This window comes from Idiotropiscis lumnitzeri, chromosome 20, assembly GCF_059441095.1.
Source record: "Idiotropiscis lumnitzeri isolate Australia: NSW breed Sydney's pygmy pipehorse chromosome 20, RoL_Ilum_1.0, whole genome shotgun sequence".
NCBI classification, from domain to species: domain Eukaryota; kingdom Metazoa; phylum Chordata; class Actinopteri; order Syngnathiformes; family Syngnathidae; genus Idiotropiscis; species Idiotropiscis lumnitzeri.
The window spans coordinates 12,578,401-12,601,558 of NC_142410.1; the positions used below are offsets into that span (position 1 = coordinate 12,578,401).

Sequence of the window (23,158 nt, forward strand, 5' to 3'; positions counted from 1 at the left end):
TCAACATTTTTTCAAGAGATGATCGTAATCTGAAAACCGAGATGCTAAAATTCAGGTATTACACACCTCGCCGCACAAGTTAATGAAAACCTTTGCTGGGCACCGACTTGGTCGAGAAATGCCGGAATATATCTGTTCAGATGTCCTATACGTGCCAACAATCTGCCGTATTGTTATGGCCTTTTCTTACCAACAATCGTCATCAAAGCCCGGCCAGACATTTTCCAAATGTTTTTATCTGCAAGATTTGATGAAGTTCAAGGTGGCAAAACAACTAAATGTCCTGGCTGTGTCTTATAAGGGACAACAATCTCCCCTATTCACAAAGCATTTTCTTACGAAGGAAAACATCATTGTGCATTTTGCCATAAGCGACATAAAGCCTGAAGGGATCAAAGTTCGGAGACATTGTAGCATCAGGACTTTTTGGGCTAACTATTGCCTGTGTCCTATACGTGCCAACAATCTGCCATAGTGCTGTGGGTCTTTTCTGAAAAAAATCTGCCCAAAGTCTCCCAACTCTCAATTCAAAGTGGCTATAAATGTGCTTGATACACAAATTGGATTTGATTGGAATATTGGTCATGATTTTGAAGGAGACCGTTTGAATATTGTTTGAATATCTTGTCTATTGTAAAAAGAAAGATGTGTTGCTCAAATGTTTGTTGTTGAAATTGCTCTTTTTTTCTAAAATTGTTCTTTCAGGACATCATTTGGTTCATTTTTTTTTCTCTCTTTGGTTTCCGAATAAACTTCTGCTGGGAGTGGCATTCAGCAGCTCGAAGCCTCTCCTTTGAAGAATGATTCACTCTTTGCTAAACTGTTGCTTCTTGTATCTGGAGGCATGACTGTATTTTCACTTTTTGGGTGGCAAAAAAAAAAAAAAAGCCAACATAATATTTCCCCAGACTGGAAGCAGCTCAAAAGGGAGCGACTCAGCAATTAGCGTGAGAGTCAGCTCTGAAAAAAGGTTCAAACACGAGGACACACACACACAAAGAAAAAAAAGCAACGGAAACATTTCTGTGCAGATGATTTTGACTTTAGTCCGCTCGCTGTCAAGACAAGCAAGCGAGGTCAAGCGAAGGCACGCATAATTACAAGCTCCACGAGTGGTTGGCTTTGCCACTCGGCCCAACAGGACCAGCAGCTGCTTCGCATCTTCTCCTCCAACCCCCTTCAGAAAAAAAACGTGCACATTTTCTCAGCATGCTGGCACTTTTCAGCCGACACAGTCGAAGGCGCTCGCTTGTGCTCATCAAGCAGAAGTCACAAGTGAATCTTTCCAATTTGCTGAGATTAATTGCATCCAGCGCGGAGAACTCCAATTAAAACACACCCGAAATTTAAATGTGACAATTCTTCTTCCTCTTGGTCTTGTTGCATGCATGTGCGTGTGTCGCCAACCGCAGCAGTCGCTTGGATGGCGCAGCTCGTCATTTGCCACAGCCTTCTAATTGAATACTCGACTCCATTGCGGAATGTCATCCCGGCTCTTGGCGGCTTGCGGTTGTGCTTGGGATGGAAAACGTAACTCGACAGCCTTCGTTCGCTTATCAGCTCCATAAATTTTGGGACAGGGACGCACTTGTAGAACGCGTTTCTAACTGAACCTCTCAAAGCGCTTCACACTGTTACGATATCTCGTTTCTGACGACGCGGCATCAGGAGCTCCAATATCTTGTTCAAGGACGCTTTGACAGGGTCATATTGGTCAGGGATCGAACCCAGAACCTCTGAGTTGGGAGACGACCACTGATCCATGCCGCGCCTGTTTTGCAGGTCAGTGGGCACCTTTCCGTCATCGTTTCTCCGTCTTCAGAAAGCGAGTCACCGTCCCCGTGCTTACTTTTCACCAGTCTGGCCCCGCCCCCTTGGCTCCAGAAAAAAAACCAGAGGCTAACGGCAGAGGATTGCAACTTCCTGTTTGGCTTTGCAGCCATCGTTCGTAACCAGCTCGGAGGATCTTGTGAATGGATTGAATTGTTTGCAACAGTGTAAGTGTCAACTAAGTTAGCATTTAGCTGCTCACCAGACCGACTGGCGATGTGTAAACTTTTTTTTTTTTTTAGGCCAGGCTTCAGAGGTGTGTATGGAATGTATGTTGAGGCCTAATTAATACTAATATTGATACTAATAACCTACAGACAGCACTTGTTTTGCGCCATATGTTCGTGTATTATTGCTGCTATGACGCCCTTTTGCGTCTACCGCAAGCAAGAATCGTTATTGCCAACTTTTACAATAAATACACACAACCGACTTCATGAGTACGTCGACGCTGCAGCCATATTGGATGTGGCGAAATGAAGCATATCGTGACTATGTCTCATTCACTTGCTCCTTGGCGAGTTATCATCAAGCCAGAAGTCGTAGGATTAAAACAAAACACAAGCATTGCTTTTGATTCGATTTTCTATATTCTAACTCAATTTTACGAATAAAATTAGACGGATTTATGGGTTAAACAATAGCCACATATGGTGGATGCACTGACATATCGCTTTGACCCGGACACCTGGATCAACAGAGGTGGCTGCTGCAAAATTAGCATTTTTGGTGGGCGGGGCCGGCGCGAAGTGATATTTCCCATTCTAATTGTGACGGATTACCAAATTAATAAAAGTAAAAAAACAAAACAAAAAAATAATTTCTCGTCCTCCGGCCTCGGTCCACAAAATGGGCGTCCGTCCGTTTCCGGAATGTCCTTCTTTGTCAATGAGTTGAAACCGCATGCATTTCATTCTCCTCTTCTGAATTATCTTTCATTCTTGTTCTTCTTCCGGAAAGGGGATCGTTTTTTATTTTGTATTATTTTATTTTTTTTTGTAGTGTATGCGGTGCTCGTTTGGTGAAATATGTTCCTGTTTGCGGAGGAGGGAAGGGAGGCGCTACTTTAGTTGTGCACACGCACGCGCGCACGAACACGCTTTTTATTTGGGGGGGGGCGTGCGTGTGTTCCGCAGCGCACGCGCAAGCGCACAGCGGCGCTTGCCCGACTTGCAGATGTTCCAGCAGCGGGAGCGAGTGTTGACTTCGTGAAAAGTTCACGACAGGAACTCAGAGGCTGGATTACTGGAAAAGGCGACTTTGTTGCTCCTTCTCCGGTTGTTTGTTTGCTCGCGGCGGGCCCGGTTGCCGTCCGTCATCCCTCCCGGCGACCCCCTTGGCCCCCCTCCCACACGGATGGCCCAACGTCGGTCTGTGGCGCTCAGCACAGGCCGAGAGACTGCGCGCAATTTGCGGACTCGGGCGCCGGGACGAGCCGCCGCGTCCTTGCCGGCGATCCGCTTGGACGACTTGACGCGGTAAAAAGAAAACAAAAGGGAAAGAAAAGTGGAGCATCCAAGCCTCCGCTATGGGGTGCGTGCACTTTCTCGTGTGCTTTTCACTCAGTCAACTTTTGCTGGAGCTTTCTTTTGCTGCAGGCACTTTTGGTGAGTGGCTTTTCATTCCATCCTGTTAAGATCTTTGGACGATGTGGAATGTGTGTTAACTCTTTGCTCATCAGACCTTGGCGGAGGTTCGTTAGTCAGTGAGGTTGTAAAAAGAAAACAAACAAAAAAATATATCCCTGAACTTGAATGTTGGTCAAGGTCTGGATCAAGGTGCTGGTAGTTTATGTTTTAGTCACCATAACACCCCTGAATGTGGCCTGCTAACCAAAGAACACACCTTGGCAGAAGTTAAGTGTAAACATTTTGTTTTGGTCACTATGTCGCCATTAAAAAGTGGCCTGCTAACTAAACAAGAAGCTCTGATGAAGGCTGCAAAACGTCATTACTTTAGAAATTTCCACCAAATTTTAATTTGGTGCTGATCCGGCCAAGTGTCTTTAAATGGCGCTTTATTTTCTGCTGCCATTCGTAGTTAGCAAAGGTTAGCTAGTTAGCTCGCAATGTCCGGATAATGACATTTTAGTGGCGCTCCAGATCTTCAATTTTATTTCGGTGGCCGGTGAGCTCAAGAACAGGTCAGTTGCGTAGCTGGCAAAAATGAAATAATCCATTTCCACCGAACTTCATTTGGGTGCAGATCCGGCGAAATTTGCAGATCCACCGGAGCCGTCGTTTGCTGCGCATGCACACGGTAAGTGTCGAAGCCAATCGATACCGGGTTGATGTCATGCAAAGTATTCACAGCACTCGCCCGACGGAGTCAATTTATTCGTCATCCCACAACAACAGAAACGTCTCGGAAAATCGAGTGCTGTGAATACTTTTGCGGATGTCGATCGTGTTAACGGACTTTTTGCCCGTCCCCGCTCAGAAAAACTCTCCGGCAAGTTAAGTGACTTTGGCCTGATGGTGCCGTTCAGCAGCGACTCTCGCGGCCGCTTCAAGTCTCACGTGCTGTCCACGGACGAGGACGGAAGTCGCGGTCGGAGGAGGCGGACGAGGGGTCGCAGGGTGGCCCGCGGCGCCCCCGACGCGCCCTCGCCGGACTCCACCTCGGGCTCCCAATTGGTGTTCTTCAACGTCACGGTTTTTGGCAAGGAGCTGCACCTGCGGCTGCGGGCCAACCGGAGGCTGGTGGCCCCCGGGGCCTCGTTGGAGTGGCAGGAGGACTTTGAGGCCACGGCGGAGGAGCGGCTGCACGGCGACTGCGTGTTCACCGGCGACGTGAGCGACATGCCGCGAGCCACCGTGGCCATCAGCAACTGCGACGGACTGGTAAGCGCCGCGCCGCTTCCTGGCAAAAAAAAAAAAACGTCGGCCAATTTTGCACAAATACTGCGCTTTATTTTGGTTTGAGTCACGATGGCTGCGTTGGAAGTAGCCAGCTAACTAAAGGTTAGCAATGTAGCGGGAAAAAAATGTAACGAAATCATTTCGGGAAAACAGACTTCTTGTTGTTAAACTTTGTTTTTGTTTGTGTCGGTGATATCGTGGCGAAGTGAAATGAAGAAGCGGCCTTCATTGGCGCCGTGTTCACGAGCGCTAACGCTAATTAGCATCGGCAAGAGATCCAGATGGGTTTTGCATCCTTCGTTGGCATCACGACGCTCAAAATGCATTTTCGGAATTGATCATTTATTTCCGCAATTTTACTCATCGCTTTACGTCCGTCTTGGAAGGCTTGAGTCACGCTTGCGCGCGTGTCCTCCGCGTCCTGTCACGTCCACGCACACACAAAGGTGGACCGACTTGTCTGTGCCTGCCGGGTGCTGCTTTTTGTTGTTGTTTTTTTCTCTCCCACTGTTGCAAGATGTCGCTAGAAAATAATTGCGTCTGCTCGAAGTGCGCGTGATGAAAAGAGAGGAATGCGGCCCTCGTCACATCTGACGCGCTCTCAGGTTTTTTTCCGGCTTCCCTTTCTTACTTTTTGATGAGAGTCGTCGTACTTTGCCAAAAGAAAGAATCATCAAAAAAGTAATCAAGTACAAATACTGCTCACTCGTCCATGTCAGGCCAGACAAGAACTAATAAAAAAAATGCTCACTGCACGTTTATGAGAGCAAATACTTGACTTTACTTCAGTAGAGCGAACGACTACTTTATCTCCAGCTGCAATCGGACCCCACGGGTGGTCGCCTGTCCTATTTTGCAGGCGCTTCGTCACCTCCCGGCCGGATGGCGTCGTGCCATCGGCCGATATTTTCCACCCGGCATTCCGAGCGGTCGCCGTCATCCGACTTGTGCGCCTCACGTGCGGTCGGCGCCGTTGCCATTGGTGACGTCGCCCCGCGCCGGCTGCAAATAGCTCGCCGCACACTTGCTCGGGACTGGTGGAGGGACACGCGTTGCCAGGCATGAGAGTGGCACCGCGTCTATTTGCGTGCGTCTGCCTGAGAAGACGAGCCGTCAACAGGCGGCTGGCGTGACAAAAAAAAAAGGTGAATCCTGAAATGTTTTCATTTTTTGGATTCTGATAAGAAAATTGGCCGGACACGCATCATATTTTCTCTGTAATTTCATAGCTCTGCAGTCGATTTTTGGAGATTTGTTTCCTGGCGTTTCGCGTTTGCGATCATCGGCGAACACGATCCCGATTCTGTTGCGAGGTCGCGACCGCGATGGCGAGCCAGCCCAATTTCCTTTTGCTAATCCTCACCTTGAGTGTCACACCCGGTGTGGCCCTTTTTTTTAATCGCCCCCAAGGCGGACCTCGCATCTCCTTAAAGAAGAAATCAAGCGCTAAGCCATTTCCAGTCTGACACTCGTCATAAGCCGCTGCTTTTTTGGGGTTTTTTTTTTTTTTTGCTTCCCAGACGATTGATTGCATTTGTCCAATCCTTCTCATACTTTCAATCCATTTCAGCCCCAACTTTTTTTTTTCTTAGCCGACATTGACTTTTGAGTGCTTAGAAACACTCAAAGAGTCTGCAGCTCTCCCCGCCCTCGTGTCGAGGCATCACGCTACCTGAATCTTTTTTTGGGGGCGCTTGTCGCGTTTGTTCCCTGGCGATACTCGCTGCTTTCGCCGCAGTTTTCCTTGTGAGTGTTTTCTCTGAAATTATCTTCTGTAAATGTCGGCCTTCAAAGTGGTTGTTAGCGCGGTGAGGAATTTCGTGCGCAGGTGAGGCCAAGCGTGTGCGCGGCGTTTGCATTTTGGTGTGTCGTCATCGGCCGCTGCTCACAACCGTCCCCGCGGACGCCGCCCATCCAAACCGCCTTCCGAATGATGACGCAAATGAGCTTTTCTAGTCTTTTCTCGGCCCCATTTTCAAGTCATCGACTGTTCGGCTCGTTTGAATGTTTTTATCTCCAGCGTTTGAGTCGAGCCAAAGTTGCCAATTTAAAAAATGACTTCTTTTAAAATGCTTTAACAAGCTAACATTTTGAACAAAAGCTACTTTTGGATTTTTTTTTTTTTCTCGAATGGTTGATGACTTCAAAACAGAGCTGGGCACTTGAGCCTTATTTTGCCGGCCAGTCCGCCGCCCGGCGGGGGCGATCTCGGCACCCGTCCGACCTCGACCCTTCGGCCTTATTCGGAAAAAATTGTCGGCCCATGAAAACATTATTTGCGCAATCTTTGTGGTGTCATGTCATTCATTGATTGATCTGATGCTGTTTCTGTCCATTCAAACGTCCTGCATCTGTTTTGATCCGTCCCCTCCGTTGACGCGCGCATCACGCGGACTCCGCCGTCCCGTTTTGTGATCGACGCGTCTGTTCATCCATTTCTGTGGCTCATCTCAGCCGGCTTCTAATATTTGCTTTGGGGAATTGCGGCTTATTGGCCGCCCCTCCCCGAAGCAGACTCGCGTCTGTCTGCTTCTGTTTGCACTCTCCAGATGTTGCCTCGCTTTCCACCCCGGCTTGATGAAATGCACAGGAAGTCTTACTTGGCATTTCCTGCAAGCCTCCGCACGGCCGCCTTGGGATGAAAATGTCTTTGCGAGGACCATTGCGCTCTCGTTCTCGAAAATTGCGGAAGCTTTTCAATCCAGCCGCCGTCCTTTTGTTTGGGCACGTCAACGTTTGTTTCAAAAAGCTCCATTTGTAAATCAGGCGCAAATTCGCAATCATGTTTTTGGCCAAACGTCTGCGGTAGTTGGAGTCACTCTTTTACGATACTAAACAAACAGAAATGTACGTTTAGGACGATAACGACCGAAGAGATGATGTTGTGCATTCTCCACTGTCAACAGACAGCATCTTGTTGTGGAAGCTTTTTTTGGGGTTTTGTTTGTTTTTTTTGTTGTCTGATGCAAAGCGACGGAGATCCGGTAACTGGAAAAAAAGAGTCAACTGTGAAATAATCTGTCGCGACGTCGGCTGGTTTTGCTGTAAATTGTTTTTAGACGCATTTTCTCACGTCACAAATTGAAAAAACGTGTGGCCTCCTGCAAGGCCCAACACGCACGCACGCACACACACACGCGCACGCACACACGCACGCCCACACGCACGCACACACGCACGCACACACGCACACACAAGATCAGGTTCAGAGGTGGGAGTGCAAATATGACGCAACTTTCAAGGAAAGCGCAGCTGCTCCTCTTGCACTTTTGAAAGCCTCCCCAAAACACATTTTGTGCTCAACCTTCTCAGACGAAGCCCACGCGAGAACCATTTGAGACCGTGTCACGCTGCAGCAAAGCGATGAGCGAGCAAAGTCAAGCCGGAGACGCCAAACGAGCGGCGGCGTCCAAGATGACTAAAGAAGGCGCCGGCCGCTAATGCCGCCAAACGGCAAGAAAACAAGAAAACGGATGTCGTTTTCGTTCCATATGCAACTCGGCAGAAAGTCACAAAGTTGCCATAAATGACGGCCTGTTGTCATGGCAACAAAAAGGAAAAGCGGTCAGGGGCGTTTACCTTCACTAAAGTGAGGAACAACGTTTTGCTAACTTTGTGGAGGCAGAGAAATCTGTCGTTGAGAGCACAAAAGACCTGCGTCGTCGGCCTCAAAACCTTCCCGACCTCTTCCGCACGTTTGGCCTCCGCCCTAATGACTCAAGCGGCCTTTCTAGAAGCGAGCGCGAGAGAGTGGGCGCTCATTTTTCCTTTCTTCACTTTGTAGGCAGGCCTGATCCGCACGGATAACGGCGAGTTCTTCATCGAACCTTTGGAAAAGGGCCGGCAGGACGCGGAGATGAGGGGCCGCGTGCACGTGGTGTACCGCCACTCGGACGTCAAGCGCAAAATGGGCCGGCGCGGGGACGAGCTCCACAATGAAGGTCAGCGCTTCAAAGCAACACAAAACAAACCAAACATTGACACAAGTGCTTCGAAAGGACGGAGGAAAATCATCACGTGGCCACAGGGAAGCTTCAAAAGAACGGAGAGTCGAATAAATGCGGCGCCGCAATTTGTCCTGACAAATAAATTGCTTCTTTATTTGTGGCGGGAACAACTTCAATCTTTCTAAGCACAAAAACCCCCCAAAAAAAGATCAACTGTTTCCATCGTCAAGCGTGGTTGCTGACGAGAAAAAGAGACATCGCAAGCTCAACTCTGCGAGCCCTAAGAAGAATTTAGAAAAATTTGCGGCGGACTGGCAAGACGAAGCGAGCGATTTTGTCATTTGAAGTTCTCGAGCGTTCCGGCTTTGACGTCGCGAGATAAATCCTGAAAGTCGGAGAAAAAAAAAAAAAAATGCCAACGCAATCAAACTTTGTTGAGCGTCTTTTGGGCTGATCGTTGTGGTGATTTTCGATAACCGGTCGCTCGACAACGCGGAAGACAAAGAACGCGCATAGCTTAGCCATCTTTTTTCTTTTTTTTTTCAACTTACTTGAGAAGATAGATCCTGAAAATTGGGAGTGGGAAACGCCCATGGACTTCAATTGCGCCACTTTCATTTGTGTCGCTCGCAAAAATTGCGGCGCGCGCTTTCGCTTTGGAAGAACAAATTGCCGAGGAGTCAAATTGCTGCAATCGACGAGCCCGCGTGCGATCCGTTTTGCCGTCAACTTTCAATCCGTTGTCGCGCGCAAACTTTGGCCGCTTCCCAAGAGTTGCGCTGACCTCAACTCTCCCGTGGCCTCGTCTCAGTGTCCGACTTTGGCGCGGCCGAGCTCCCGGCGGCCGCGGATCTGCTCCGGCGCAAAGTGTCGGGGCCGGAACGCAAGCGGCGGCACGCCAAGAAGGACGACTACAACATCGAGGTGCTGCTGGCCGTCGACGACTCGGTGGTGCGGTTCCACGGCAAGGAGCACGTCCAGAACTACGTGCTGACCCTCATGAACATCGTAAGTCGCTCGGGGCCGTCGGGTGCTGGCGTTTGCTTTTTGAAAAAAATTCATTCCGGCCTCCAGCCGCTCCTACCGCCATAATCTTCTTACGTGTCCCAAATCCCTCAAGTCAGATTTTCGCAGGGCGCCGGTTTCACTCGGCGACGAGCGCGCACGGTGGTCCCATAAGCTGCGGCGGCCCGATTAAAGACGTGACCGGCAGCTGCTGTTGGAAACGTCAAACGCGTCGCACTTCGGACGGCGGGACGCAAATGCGCACCGTCGCCGTCTTCGTTTCGTCTCATCGAGGCGAAGGACGAGAAATTTGTTGTCTGATGAACGCTCATTTTTTGTCCAAATATCACAAGCGACAAAATCGATAACAAACGTCCCAACGCAACGAGGAGACGGCAACCAAACTTTGATTTTTTTCTATTCTAAAAAAAACCCCAAAAAACACGATCTTCGGACCGTGTGTGCGTCGTCCCACCGAGAGGAACGCGCAACAGAGGGATGGTTTCGTGATGAAGATGGCCGCCAAAGTACTTGAGCGCACAATGGCGGCGTCGTTGCGGCCACGGACGCCCGCATCTGCTTCTCTCATCAATCGTGCTCCTCCTGGCGTTGCAATTATCACGCCGCCTCTGAGGACCAACCAGGAACTTGCATCTGCGTGGGGGGCGTGGCATGCAAACGTGCCGCTTTGGTTTTGTTGCGCTCTCCAGAAAAGGAAATCGCTAACGAAGGTGTGGCGACTTGCAGGTTGACGAAATCTACCACGATGAGTCTTTGGGAACCAACATCAACATCGTCCTGGTGCGCATGATCATGGTCGGCTATCGACAGGTAAGACCTCGAAAATCCACTTTGATCTTCAAAAGTGACTCAAATGCTTTGATCGGAATCAAATAGGAAAGTAGTAATTGCTCAGACAAACCAGCGTCCAAATCAAGCTTTTGTTTTTTTCCGTGCTTAATATCCAATCAATATTTGGGATTTGCATTGGAGCTCGGTTCAAAATGTATTTCATGGGCAACGATGATTTGAGACCCCCTCCTGCACCCGCTTATCCCCCCCACAGGTGTTAATGCGGCGTTCGCTCCAAATGCGAACTTTAGCATCACAGCAGCCGCGCATTGTTCCGACGCGACGGCGATATTTGGGTGGAGCGCCTCTTAAAATAAGCGCACATCGCAAATATTTTGCTGAGATTTCGATCTGGCTTTCTATCCATAAAACGCTCCAAAATATTCCTTTTTTTTTCAAATTAAATCACAAAAGAAAAATCACGTGAAAAAGACGCGGCAAGTTTGCGCGAGGCTTCCCGCTGCCTGCCGTCGGTTGTCAAAGCCGAAACGTCGTTTGTTTGCCTGCCGCCGAATTGCGATGAGCTCCGACCCGTACAACGACCCGACCTCACTCACCCTTTTTTGGGTGTCGCTCGGCAGTCCGTCAACCTGATCGAGCGTGGCAACCCATCGCGCAGCCTGGAGCAGGTGTGCCGCTGGGCCAACACGCAGCAGCGCGCCGACCCCGACCACGGCGACTACCACGACCACGCCATCTTCCTCACCAGGCAAGATTTTGGCCCCGCAGGTATGCAAGGTACTGTATTCTCCTCTCGATCGAGGCCTGTGCAGACTGACTGCTGAATTCTGCTCGCGTTCGCATCAAGTGGAGGTAAGGTCCGCGGGGGGCGCGCCGTTTGCCGCCCGCTTGACCCTTGACCTTTCGCTAACAACGCATTCAAAGCACAAATTCAAATTTTTGTCTCACAAAATAACTTTTAGCTGAAAAAAAATGTTTTCTTTGAATCACTTTATATACAATTTTATTGAAAAAAAATCTTTTTTTTTAACTTGAAATAATATTTTAAAAAAATGCTAATCTTACATCAGTTTATGACTTTTTACACTTTTCTTTCTCAAATTTGAAGGAATTTTACTTTGAAAATATCCCTAAAAAAAAAAGTTGCTTTAAAAACACTTTTTAATCTCAAAATTATTATTTTTTTTTCACCAAATTGGCCTCTCCAGCGTATCAAACTTGTTTACGTTCTTATCTTGTTTTTATTGTGGCACTTAGCGACTGGTCAATTGAATGAGCGGCTCTCCGCAACCCAACCCCAAAAAGGCGATTGTCCAACGTTTTTGGCATGAAGTGAAAAATCTGAACGATTTCTCATCCAAGCTCAACTCCCGCTCGAGTTTGACGCGGCCAGCGACGGCAACACTTTTTCTGCCGGCTCAACGTGTTGGGATCTTTTCTAGAAGGCCAAGTCACGTTTTGCCTGGCTGTCGCCATGGCGACGGCCGTGTTGTGATCACAACAACCGGGGGGCGTCCGATGCTATTTCGGGACCGAGAAGCGGGCCGGGGGGGGTGGGGGGGCTCGTCCTCGCCAAATTGACATCGCACCCGCTTGTCAAAGTTTGACTTTGAGGCAGGGATGTTCCGAGTTCAAATAAAAAGCGGGACCGCTTCAGACATTCCCAGGAAACTCCGGCGAGGCTTGGCGCCTGCTCCAGCTTGTTCTTCTCAATGCTTCTCCTGCGCATGCGTCTTTTTGTTCGACATCATTCAAGAAATATTGTCATTGTTGTCGATTAAACCAAACTTCCCGCAATTCCATGTCAATAAGCTCATTTAACTAGTTAGTTAACATCAACATTGAGTTTGCTTCTTAGTTGGCTGGTTAGCAAGTTGTTTGGCAAATAAAAAGTTGTTTTTATCTCAAAGTTTAGTGAGTGTGGTGGTCGTGATTTTGTGCATATTCAGCTCATCATTTTTTGTGTTTGCAGAAGAGCACTTGAGCACCCCCCCAATATTTGGACTTTGCTGCTGCCGCCGCATCATTAGCATAATGTGACTTTCTTATGCAAACGGAGAGCTTCTGCTTCTTCATCTTTTCATCCGCCTGCTGGATAAAAGAAATTGCATTGGTGTCACGCGCACTGCCCCCCCCCCCGTCTTCCGTCGTCCGTCCGGCCGCAAAAGAAACGCCGCACTGGCATCAACATCCGCACTCCCAAACTTGGCCGGCTTGTTCTGTCTTCTGCTTTTTTTTCTGCATGCCAAAAACGTGTCAGAAGCGGCCTCGCTGCACACCTCTTGATCGAGTTGATTCGTGTTGCTTCGTTGTCTCTTCTTTTGTTCTTCCGCGTCTTTGCCTCAACGGGAACTTCGGGAAGTTCAAGTCCAGGCTGACGAGGCTTGCTTTGTGGCGAGCATGAGCGCATCGCATTCCATCTCCAGAATGTTCATTTAAAAAAAAAAAAATCTGCATTTTTGAACATTATATTTACATCGAATATAATCATTGTTTTTCTTTATCGGAAATGTGTTAAGATGTGAGTTTCATTTGCGCAATCACCATTCAGGTTTGTAAAAATGAATTAAGGGGGGAAAAATATTCATCAAATAGTTTTGAAATTCAATCATGAATGAAAATCTCAAACGTGTCACTGAAATTTCCAACGCCGATCAAATAAGCCAAACGGATTTTCGGAAATAATAATTTTGCGCGTGTGTCAATTGGGAAGCTCAGTTAAAATAATGGCAAAGGAATAAGCTTTGTTGCCATGGCGACTCATGGCCATCGCGGACGGCAGCGATGCGAGCGCCATCATTCAGCTGACCGACGTGTTTGCCGTTGTCTAGGTTACGCGCCGGTGACCGGCATGTGCCACCCGCTGAGGAGCTGCACCCTCAACCACGAGGACGGCTTCTCCTCCGCCTTTGTGGTCGCTCACGAGACGGGACACGTGTGAGTCACGCCGTTCCGATCGCTGACATTTGGGCTTTTCGCTTTGACTTTTGTTTTCGGACGCCCGTCGGCTTTTGTTGGAGCTGAGTTGTGAGTTTAGATTTTTTTAATGCTTTCGTTTTAGTATTAGTGTAACGTTTCTTTTTTGATGTATTTGTGTCAAATTCATTGAGACAATTTTACTCCCAAATTTTATTTGGATTGCTACGTTTTACAAATTTGAAGCCTCGCCGGTTGTTTTTTGTCATTGAAATTTGGCCGTATTCTGCGGTGGGCCAGATGTACCGGACGCATTTAGCGACACTTTCGCCGAATGAAACTGTTTTTGGGGTTTTCTGTGAAAACAGGCCAAAGTAATGATTGTGAAACTTTTAGCGGTGACTCTCGTGTGCGGCAGAAGACAAAACTGGAGTTGTTGTTTTCCGGGTTCATGAATTCGGCCGCGCGTGACGGAGATGTTGTCGTCCGTCGGCCGGCAGGCTTGGAATGGAGCACGACGGGCAGGGCAACCGTTGCGCCGACGAAACCAACATGGGCAGCATCATGGCTCCGCTGGTCCAGGCCGCCTTCCACCGCTACCACTGGTCGCGCTGCAGCAAGCAGGAGCTCAGTCGCTACATCCAGTACGTCGGCTCGCTCGCTCGTCCTCACGCTGGCTTTTGTCGCCAAAGTCCGTTTTGTTGCCTTTCGCCCCTCAGCTCGTACGACTGCTTGCTGGACGATCCCTTTGAGCGCAAGTGGCCCAAACTCCCCGAGCTGCCCGGCATCAATTATTCCATGGACGAGCAGTGCCGCTTTGACTTTGGCGTGGGCTACAAAATGTGCACGGCTGTAAGTGCAAGAAAACCAGCGTCCCCTTTTTGCACCTTTCACGTGCCAACGCCGCCGCCGCCGCTTTGTCTTCCAGTTTCGCACGTACGACCCCTGCAAGCAACTGTGGTGCAGCCACCCCGACAACCAGTACTTCTGCAAAACCAAAAAAGGACCGCCAGTGGATGGGACCGAATGCGCGCCTGGAAAGGTGCGGACGCCGCTTGCGATGATGAGAAGGAAAAAGAAAATTTTCAGCTGATTCAAAAAACATTCTCGGCATTTTTTGGAATGAATTCTAAAAATAACTACGAAATACTATTTTTTTTCTTGAAAGGCAATTGTTTTGTTTTCATTTGAAAATTGCCAAATATATTTTTTTTAAAATACAAATAACGACAGTTTTCTTTTTAATTTACTTTTTTCCACGTCAATTCATTGGTGCGGGTGGAATAGATTTTTTTAACCATTTTTTTTCCTGTAAAAAGTCAAACAAAATAAAAGCGAGATATATTTTTTAACTGAAACGACAAATGCATGGAAGGAAGTTGTCATTTTTTATCATGAAATGAAAAATATTTCGAAGTGTTTTGTGCTCAGTGGTGCTTCAAAGGCCACTGCATCTGGAGGTCGAGCCAGGAGCCGCAAGGTCACGACGGCGGCTGGAGCTCCTGGTCCAAGTTGAGCTCGTGCTCGCGGACGTGCGGCGGCGGCGTTCGCTCCCGCAGCCGGCAGTGCAACGACCCCCCGTGAGTGGCCGCCGTCGTAAACGTGCCTCTCGGTGTCTTTGGGGGTCTGCAAACCGTCCCCCCAAAAAACGCCTCGTTGCATCATGAAAAAAAAAAATGCGGAGCCACATGCCAATTCAACAAATATCCAAACCCGGCGGTCGTCAAACTTTGTCTGCGGGTCGCTCGCCATTTTAAATTGCCGCGTCTCCCCGAGTAAGCGTCGGCCGCACCCGAAATAGTTTTCCCGCTAAGGGAGCGCCGGACGCTGTGTGTTTTGCGTCAGGCCGGCCTACGGCGGCCGCGAATGCCCCGGCTCGGGCTTCGACTACCAGATGTGCAACGCGGAGGAGTGCGCCGGCCCCTACGAGGACTTCCGAGCTCAGCAGTGCCTTCGGAGGAGCAACAAGTATCACAACAACGTCAAGCACACCTGGCTGCCTCACGAGCACCCGGATGGTGAGGATGACCCGGTTGGCCGGCCCGACCGGCGGCGCCGCCGTTAATTGTTGTTGTTGTTGTTGTGAGGGCAGAAAGTCGCAAGTGTGAGCTGAGCTGCAAGTCCAAGGAAACGGGCGAGGTGGTCTTCATGAACCAGGTGATGCACGACGGCACCCGCTGCAGCTACACGGATCACTTCAGCGTGTGCGCGCGAGGCGAGTGTCTGGTACGTGCAGAACGCTGACGCCCAAACGGGTGTGTATAAAAAAAGCGGGTTTTTTTCTCTCGCTCTCGCTCATCCGTCTCGTCACTTCTCTGACGCGCTCTTTGGTTTTTGGCATCGTGCTCTCGCTCCTCGTGACGGCCGCCCGTCTTTGCTGTCCCCTCTCGGCAGCACGTGGGCTGCGACAAGGAGGTGGGCTCGTACAAGGAGGAGGACAAATGCGGCGTGTGCGAGGGGGACAACTCGCACTGTCGCACCGTCGAGCTGACGCTGACCAAGACGCCCAAAAAGAACGGTAACCGCCGAACGTCACGCTTTTCCCTTCGCCTCACAAAAAGGGAAGACAAAATGTGGTCCGTCTGTCTCGGTAGGGATGCTGAAAATGTTCGACATCCCGCTGGGCGCGCGGCACATCGTCATCGAGGAGAACGACACGTCGCCTCATGTCATGGGTGAGAGCCACGCCTTTTGCGCTTTCACGTCAGCGTCGGGCGGCGTCACGGAGTTCACGACTCGCTTCGAATGAAAAGGCGGCGCCGATAATCTGTTGTGCAAAATTCAAAAAGAATCACCGAGTGGGCGTGAAATTCCAACGTCAAACTGCCGCTTGCGTTTTCGCCAAAGGTCACAAGCGCCGCGTGACTTTCTGATTTTCTTCCCGTCAGCGGTGAAGAATCAAGTGACCGGCGACTTCATCCTCAACGCAAAAAGCCAAGACGGCGAGTCCAAAAGCTTCATCGAGAACGGTTTGCAGTGGGACTACGCGGCGGAGGACGGCAAGGAGACGCTGCGGACGTCCGGCCCGCTCCACGAGGGCATCTCGGTGCTGGTCAGTGAGCGTCCGGAAATCCACTTCCGTCTCTTCTCCTCATTGAACGGCGCGCTCGATGCGGTTGCCGTCGGTCAGGTGATCCCGCGGGAAGACGACGCCAAGATAAGCTTGACGTACAAGTACGTCATCCACGAGGACCTTCTGCCTCTCATCGCCAACAACGACGTGCTTCTGGCTGAGTTGGATTCGTACGAGTGGGCGCTGAAGAGCTGGTCGCAGTGCTCCAAACCTTGCGGCGGAGGTGAGCGAGGACGACGCGCTCAAAGAGACTTGAAACCAAACCTAATCGGCTTGGCTCAGGATCACACGAGCGATAAAAGTGACGCGAGATAAAGGAAGACTGGCGTGGGCGAACGTCACCGAGTGTGTAAAACGCCAGCGTTAACATTTTTAAAGATCCATGAAAAGGATTTGCCAAAGTTGTGCTGTTTTGAAAATAAAATCGAAAACAAGTTCTGTTGATTTATGGAACGCTACATTTCATTTGTCAAGCTTACCAAAAAAAAAAAAAAGTGGTGCAGACTAAAATAAATGAATGAAAAATCGCTCCCAAAAGTTGAACAGCTAAAAAGAGTTTCGTGCTGAGGCATTTCTTCACTTTGGACGCTTTTTTTGTTTTTTGCCGCCTCAGGCATCCAGTACACGAAATACGGCTGCAGGAGGAAGAGCGACGGCCGTTTGGTGCATCGCAACTTCTGCGATAGCAACAAGAAGCCCAAGCCCATCCGCAAACGTTGCAACGTCCACCAGTGCAGCCCGCCCGCGTAAGTCGCCGTCAACGCTCGCCACCGCGTCGCAAAAACATTTTGCGGCCCTCGCGTGCAAATGGTCGCACTTTGTGCCGCCCGGCGACGCCTTGTCACGAAACGGTGGACCGAAGAGTGTCCCGCGTCCCTCAGGTGGGCGGCGGACCAGTGGAGCGCCTGCAGCAAGACGTGCGGCAAGCAGAGCTACCAGACCCGGACGGTGCAGTGCACGCAGCCGCTGCACAACGGCACCAGCCGGCCCGTCCACAGCAAACATTGCACGCGGGAACGGCCCGAGCCCAAGCGGGCCTGCAACCGCACCGCCTGCCCCGCCCAGTGGAGGACGGGGGCGTGGTCGCAGGTGAGCACACGCACGCACACACACACACACACCGGATCTGGACATGACGAGCGACGGGCACGCGTGTGCTGCGCTTCAGTGCTCGGTGACGTGCGGCGAGGGCATCCAGCAAAGGCAAGTGGTGTGCAAGGCCAGCGACAACACGGCGGGAAACTGCCGGGACCAGAAACCCGAGACGGTGCTCATTTGCAAGCTGCCGGACGCTTGTCCAGGTACGCTCGGCCTTAAGTGGCAAACCTTTTGGGTCGGTTTTGCCGGATGCGAGCAACGTCGTGTTTGCCGTTGCAGGTCCACCGGCGCCCCCTTTTGGCTTTGAAAACATGACCGTCAAAGATGAAGTCCTGCTCCAAACCGTCTCTGGCCAACGCGTCATGTCAAGTAAGAAACGCTTCGGGGCGGACTTTTCTCGTGTGCTTCCTTTCGGCCGGCGACGGCTCAAGCCCGCATGAGTGGGCGAACCGCGGCGTGCCGCTTGAGCCAACGTCTCCGATGCTCTTCTTTTGCTTTTCTTAGACGAGGCATGCCAGGGCGATAAATCCATCTTCTGTCAAATGGAAGTCCTCGCCCGCTACTGCTCCATCCCCGGATACGGCAAGCTTTGTTGCGAATCGTGTCACGAGAAGCTGGCCGCGCCCCCTCCCTCCTTCTCCAACGCCAGCAAAACCTCGACGGAACCCGAGACCTCCAGCGTTTCCGCCAGCGATTCCCTCGGGGCCTCCCTCAAACCGCCGCCGCCCACTGCTGACCGGAATCTGACGCAAACCTCGAAAGACGTCAACAGGCGGCTACGTTCCACCGCCCGGACTTCCGTCACCCGGACGCCGCCCACCGCCATGGCGCCGACACCCGCGGGCGGCACGGCCCACCCGGCGCCTCTTCTACCTCCAGGCGACACCTCACCCGAGGAGCACAGCCCCGGCAGCACTTCGGATCCACTTGTTGCAAAGTCAAGAAGGGACCGTTTAGGATCCGAGAGGGACTCCAGCCACACATGAAGAGCCGAGCGGTGACCTCGCGGTGACCTCGCGGTGACCTCGCGGTGACCTCGCGGTGACCTCGCTGTGATCTCGCGGTGGCGCTCCATCATCTCACAGACTTTGTTTTTCTTTTGTTCTTAACTCGGGACCAGTGATGGTTACCTCATCCAACCTCCAAAGAGTGACCGACGTGATGTTGCTCTGTCCTCGGTGCTGTCCAAATAAGGCGCGTTAAAAATGTGACGACGGCGTTGCTTCCTCCGTGTCGGAATCGCAAGTGCAGCCCAACTACTAGCGAACTGCTCTTGTGAACATGAGGAGTCTCCTTTTTGGAATTAGGGAGCAAACATTTTCTTTTTGCCGGTTGATGCCGCTGCCGCGGTGCCCACTTGACCTTCTCCTGCACTGGAGCGCCAACATGCCGACCAGACCTCAACCTTTGACGCGAGCCCGCAACAAAGCAGACCAGGCCGGACTTGCCGAGTGCTGATGACGCCGAAAACTTCGGCATTTGTGCATTCGTGTGCCAACGAGACTCTACAGACCCGACTGGTCGACGAGTCCTCGCCCGCCCATACTCGACCCGCTAACTAGATTTTGAGCTTCTACACTCGACGGCGAGAGGGCCGACTCGACCTCCGACGTCCTTCATCATTTGGTGCTGAAGTGCGGACTTGCGCACGTGAGTGGCCGCGTGGCGAGCCGACGTCGACGTTGCTCACGGCCCGTCTCTGCGAAGACCGCTTGTGGTGCTGCTGAATTGGTCAGCAAGTCGCTGTTGTGTTTGCTTGCGCTTCGACCGCCCCCCCCCAAAAAAATGCTTCAAGATGGCTGCCGCAGGATTTCTTTTGTTTGGGGTAACGTATCGTGCTAAGAATGTAAATAGTGTAAATGAGCCCGTCAGGTAGCCCCAAAAAAACAAAACAAATAATAATAATATTGGTCATAATAATGTGAGCGGCGTGTGTCGCATTTTGCAAGTGTGTGTGTGTGTGTGTGTGTGAGGCTTTCTTGCGGAGTTGCTGTGCATACAAAGTGCTTGAAAGGTGAATATTTATTGGTGTTGCGAGCGCCTCAACGGACACCCGCTGAGCAAAATGTTGCGGTTTCATTGATATTGATTGCCAGGAAAAAAATTAACGAGTGCGCATCAAAGTGGGCGGGGCTTGCTAAAAAAAAAAGACAAAGACAAACGTGACGCGGAGGACAGACGTGCTCTTTCAAACGGGAGATGACAAATCAATGTTGGAAACCTTCACCCTAGTTTTTTTTTTTTTTTTAATCTGGTTGGAAATAAAAGAAATGACTCATTGGAATCATGCGCACCTGATTTCAAAAAGTGAACGAATGCAAAACTAAACAAGCGCATCTTAAATGAAGTGCTGCCACGTCGGATGAATGAATATCGCAGGTTGCATTTCTCGCAAAAGGACCACGAACATTCCATGAAAGTTTGACTGACGGCAACCGGCCGTTGCCGTATTGCAAGACGAGTCGGAAATAAAACGCGAACGGGCCGGAGGGATTGCCCGAGGCCTTGTTGTGCACGTCATTCGTTTATTTTCTGATTTGACTTTTTCCCACCAGATTTTTTTCATCAGCACAAAAGAAAGAAACATTGCGTCACCTTTGACATTTCAGTACTTCGGAGGAAAATTTGGCCCCACTCGTCGGACTCGACGCAAATCGGTACGACATCATTCCGGATGGGCTGCGGGCTTCCCGTCGTCGAATTGTCGATCGTCAGCGTGGATTTGCAGAATCTGAGCATCCCCGATGGCCTCTGCCAACGAGAAGACGCAAGCTGTGTCATAGACGGCCACAAGCGCCTCAAAATTTCGTACGCAAAAAAAAATGTGTGTGCGTGTCGGGGGTGTAAAAAAGGCCTGCGAATACGCGCTCATCTTTAAATAAAAATGTGACGAGGCCTTGGGGAAGCGTTCGCGTCCTACCTGGCACGTCACCGCCGGATGTTCCGTTCGCTCGGTCCGACCTGAGAAAAGCGCGCAAACGACAATGAATGCAAAGTGAAGGTCAACGACTTCAAGTGCCTGCAAATGGCGGAAGCGGACGTTCGCCTGGCTCGCTGCGGCCGGAAGGATGAGGAGTCGGACGGCAGAAAATGCAGCGGCTTTGGCGGCCGGCGGCCCCAAAACTCCACTTGTTGGATCATCGCCGTCGCAAGCGCCTTCTCTGCGGAAACATCAGCAAGTCGCTCGATTCAAGCAAATATGCAGACTGGAAAATAAGAGCAGTTCAAATCCAAAAAGGCCTATTCAGTCGCTGAAATTGGACTCCTACCAAAATAAAATTTCAAAAAAAAATCAAGAAATAAATCATGCTTGACAAATAATAGTAGAAAAAACATCCAGTCTCTTTCAGCAATTTCAAATATATATATTGGGGATGAACCAGCATTTTGTGGAGAGCGAGAAAAGCGCGGCCAATCGGAAACCATTTCAGGGTTTGACTCGCTTGAGGTAATTTACGCGAGTTCCGACTTGCTTTGGAGTCGTTTGCACAAAAGCTGCGGAAAAGAAAAAAAAAGACAACTTGACGGTCCAAATTGAGTTCGGCGCTCGTTTTGGTTCATTTATGCACGTTTGTTTACGCGCATCACAACCAAAGAGCAAAATGAACACTTGAGAGGCACCAAAGTGAGACAATCAAGCGGAGCCTTCTTGTTTGGTTGCACTTTGGCCAATTCGGTCCCACTTTTGTTCACGTTCATCACATGAGGACAAGAGAAAACGTTTGGTTAGCGTCAAGCAACTGCAAACCAAAAGCGGCGCCAACGCGTGGCTTGAGCGTTGCGTCACCTCTGTGGTCAGCCAATAAGAGCCACCGCTGGACCGCCCGCAACGAATCCGTCTGCAGGATCTGACAAAGCAGCTCCAGCACCTGCGGAGAGAAGAAGATCACGTCACACGAACGAACAAACGCGGCTTCACTAAGAACATCGCGAGCTTCCTCGGAGTGCGCGCGAAGCGTTCGATTCCTGACGGCAAACGGGTGCAGTACCGCGAGTTCTCGATCATGGAATGGCTTTGGGTGGTCCGGGCGCTGGCGAGGAGGTCGACACTTGGCAGCGGGAGGGACAAGTCGCCCGCTTTGGGCCGAGTATTGCGTCTGGCGTCGGACGGGCTCTCCTGCCGCTCGGGCCTGCCACAGAGGGAGGACGGCAACTTGGATGAAAAATGCTGGCGAAAAAGGTCGCTTCAGACAGCAGAAAAGGACCAAACACTCGCTCGCGTGTCAAACTGCCGCCCTCCGTTCGAGTGCTCAGGATGATCACACACCCAAAACGGGCAGGACAGCGCAGCGGCCTTCGAGGGGGCGCTGTGGGACACGTGTGCTCGAAGGGGGCGGAGCTTGTTTCAGGCGTTTTCGCTCCAAAAACGGCTCGCTGAAGCGCTTGTTCAGCCAGCGGAGACGGACAAAGTGTGTGGTACATCTCGGTACCTCATTTTCGCCTTCTTGCGTCTGAGGAGACAAAGTGACTTTGGCCGCCAGCTCCCTGAGCTCTTCTCGCCAAGCCTCCGAAAACATCGCTGGGCCAACACAAGCAAATATGCGATGAGAAAATGCTTTTTATTTCAATCATCTGCTTTGCTACCAGAGTGAGCTTGATGCGGCGTAAAAGCCGTCGGCGGCAGCATGGCGGACGTCCTCTGCACGTGACTCTTCAGGAGCGGATGCGGAAATAACGAGGAGCTGACCAACCAGTCGTCTCTCACCGAACAAACGGGCCTGCCGTTGAGTCCTGCATGCGGACACCCGGGACACATTTTTGGTGTGGGATGGCGCATTCATTACTTGCGACGGCATCAAGACAACAAGCCGTCAGTCGTCATGGTAACACTGAGCAAAGCAAAGACGCTTCAGTGTTCTCATGAGCGCCGAACAACATTTCATTTCTGCGACACACCCAAAACAAAATCTTAAAATCAACGCCACTAAAGTGCGATATGTCATAAAAGAAACATAAAAGTCATCACATGACGCGCATCCATAATATACTTTCTTTGACGCAATGGTGCAACTAACGATTATTTTAGGAATTGATTCATCCAAGCAGCAAAAGTTTGTCGGGCAATTGGGAAGTGGGAGCTCACCTTGAATGTGCCTGACCCGATGCGGGTGCGGGTTGTGCCTGGAGAAGAAGGAGTGGTGGCTGAGGGTGGCCAACCTCGGCACGCTCGCCGTCAGCGGTGTCTCGCGCCACCCGGGCGGGAGCCAGCCCGCACCGCCGCTCGGGAGCGAGCGTCCCTGGGCCGACATCTTCGGGGAAAGTCTTGACGCGGGAAGACGGCGGCGCTACTTGGATGACGGACGCTTTGGAATTGACATCGGAGGGCCAACACAAAGAAACAATTGGAGAAGGCCAAAGGCACCGAATGCGGCGTGCGAAACGGATCTGCGTTGTATTGAGTTGTGGCGGTCGCTAAGAAACGAGAGCAAAGCGAGGACGGAACGAAACAAAGAGTTCAACAATGCTCCTAATGACTTGGCTTTGGTTGCCGTTCCAAATGCGAGCATGATTTGCATCAGTGCGGCAGGGAGGAATATTGTTGATTGTACTGCACGCGACGTTGTGGAGTGGGGAGGGAAAAGGATGCAGCCAGTGAATTGAAGCAACACAGAGAG

At 50.7% G+C, this 23,158-nt stretch overlaps 2 protein-coding genes across 4 annotated transcripts; one reads left to right on the top strand and one right to left on the bottom strand.

The window, feature by feature from the left end:
* The first annotated feature begins 2,954 nt into the window (after positions 1–2,954).
* On the top strand, positions 2,955–19,823 carry adamts14 (ADAM metallopeptidase with thrombospondin type 1 motif, 14). Of its 3 annotated transcripts, none has more exons than XM_088283842.1 (23): positions 2,955–3,437; positions 4,036–4,089; positions 4,270–4,673; positions 8,476–8,632; positions 9,450–9,646; positions 10,391–10,474; positions 11,077–11,224; positions 13,288–13,393; positions 13,873–14,016; positions 14,092–14,224; positions 14,301–14,414; positions 14,804–14,952; positions 15,218–15,390; positions 15,465–15,598; positions 15,767–15,890; positions 15,967–16,047; positions 16,261–16,424; positions 16,503–16,668; positions 17,059–17,191; positions 17,327–17,534; positions 17,614–17,746; positions 17,823–17,912; positions 18,048–19,823. In XM_088283842.1, the coding sequence occupies exons 1-23, from the start codon at positions 3,359–3,361 to the stop codon at positions 18,527–18,529; spliced, it is 3,657 nt and encodes a 1,218-aa protein (XP_088139968.1). In that variant the 5' UTR covers positions 2,955–3,358; the 3' UTR covers positions 18,530–19,823. The 3 variants fall into 3 exon arrangements, with proteins under 3 accessions (XP_088139968.1, XP_088139966.1, XP_088139965.1); XM_088283840.1 differs by having other exon boundaries at positions 3,171–3,437; positions 11,077–11,233; XM_088283839.1 differs by having other exon boundaries at positions 3,171–3,437; positions 11,077–11,233; positions 16,261–16,668.
* On the bottom strand, positions 19,551–23,157 carry tbata (thymus, brain and testes associated). Its single transcript, XM_088283845.1, has 8 exons — positions 22,627–23,157; positions 22,128–22,274; positions 21,974–22,062; positions 21,533–21,673; positions 21,331–21,412; positions 20,584–20,704; positions 20,464–20,504; positions 19,551–20,294 (listed from the first exon to the last, which is right to left on the bottom strand). The coding sequence occupies exons 1-8, from the start codon at positions 22,790–22,792 to the stop codon at positions 20,209–20,211; spliced, it is 873 nt and encodes a 290-aa protein (XP_088139971.1). The 5' UTR covers positions 22,793–23,157; the 3' UTR covers positions 19,551–20,208.
* Position 23,158: the final 1 nt, after the last annotated feature.

What these genes read in the sequence shown, in the direction of transcription:
- adamts14 (XM_088283839.1), top strand. Translation starts at nt 3,359, where the DNA reads ATGGGGTGCGTGCACTTTCTCGTGTGCTTTTCACTCAGTCAACTTTTG. An exon ending in GAGCTCAGTCGCTACATCCA is followed by an intron (nt 14,017 to 14,091) that starts GTACGTCGGCTC and finishes TTCGCCCCTCAG; the next exon opens with CTCGTACGACTGCTTGCTGG. An exon ending in GCTACAAAATGTGCACGGCT is followed by an intron (nt 14,225 to 14,300) that starts GTAAGTGCAAGA and finishes TTTGTCTTCCAG; the next exon opens with TTTCGCACGTACGACCCCTG.
- tbata (XM_088283845.1), bottom strand. Translation starts at nt 22,792, where the DNA reads ATGTCGGCCCAGGGACGCTCGCTCCCGAGCGGCGGTGCGGGCTGGCTC. An exon ending in CTTATTGGCTGACCACAGAG is followed by an intron (nt 20,705 to 21,330) that starts GTGACGCAACGC and finishes ATGTTTCCGCAG; the next exon opens with AGAAGGCGCTTGCGACGGCG. An exon ending in ATCCGGCGGTGACGTGCCAG is followed by an intron (nt 20,295 to 20,463) that starts GTAGGACGCGAA and finishes TCTCGTTGGCAG; the next exon opens with AGGCCATCGGGGATGCTCAG.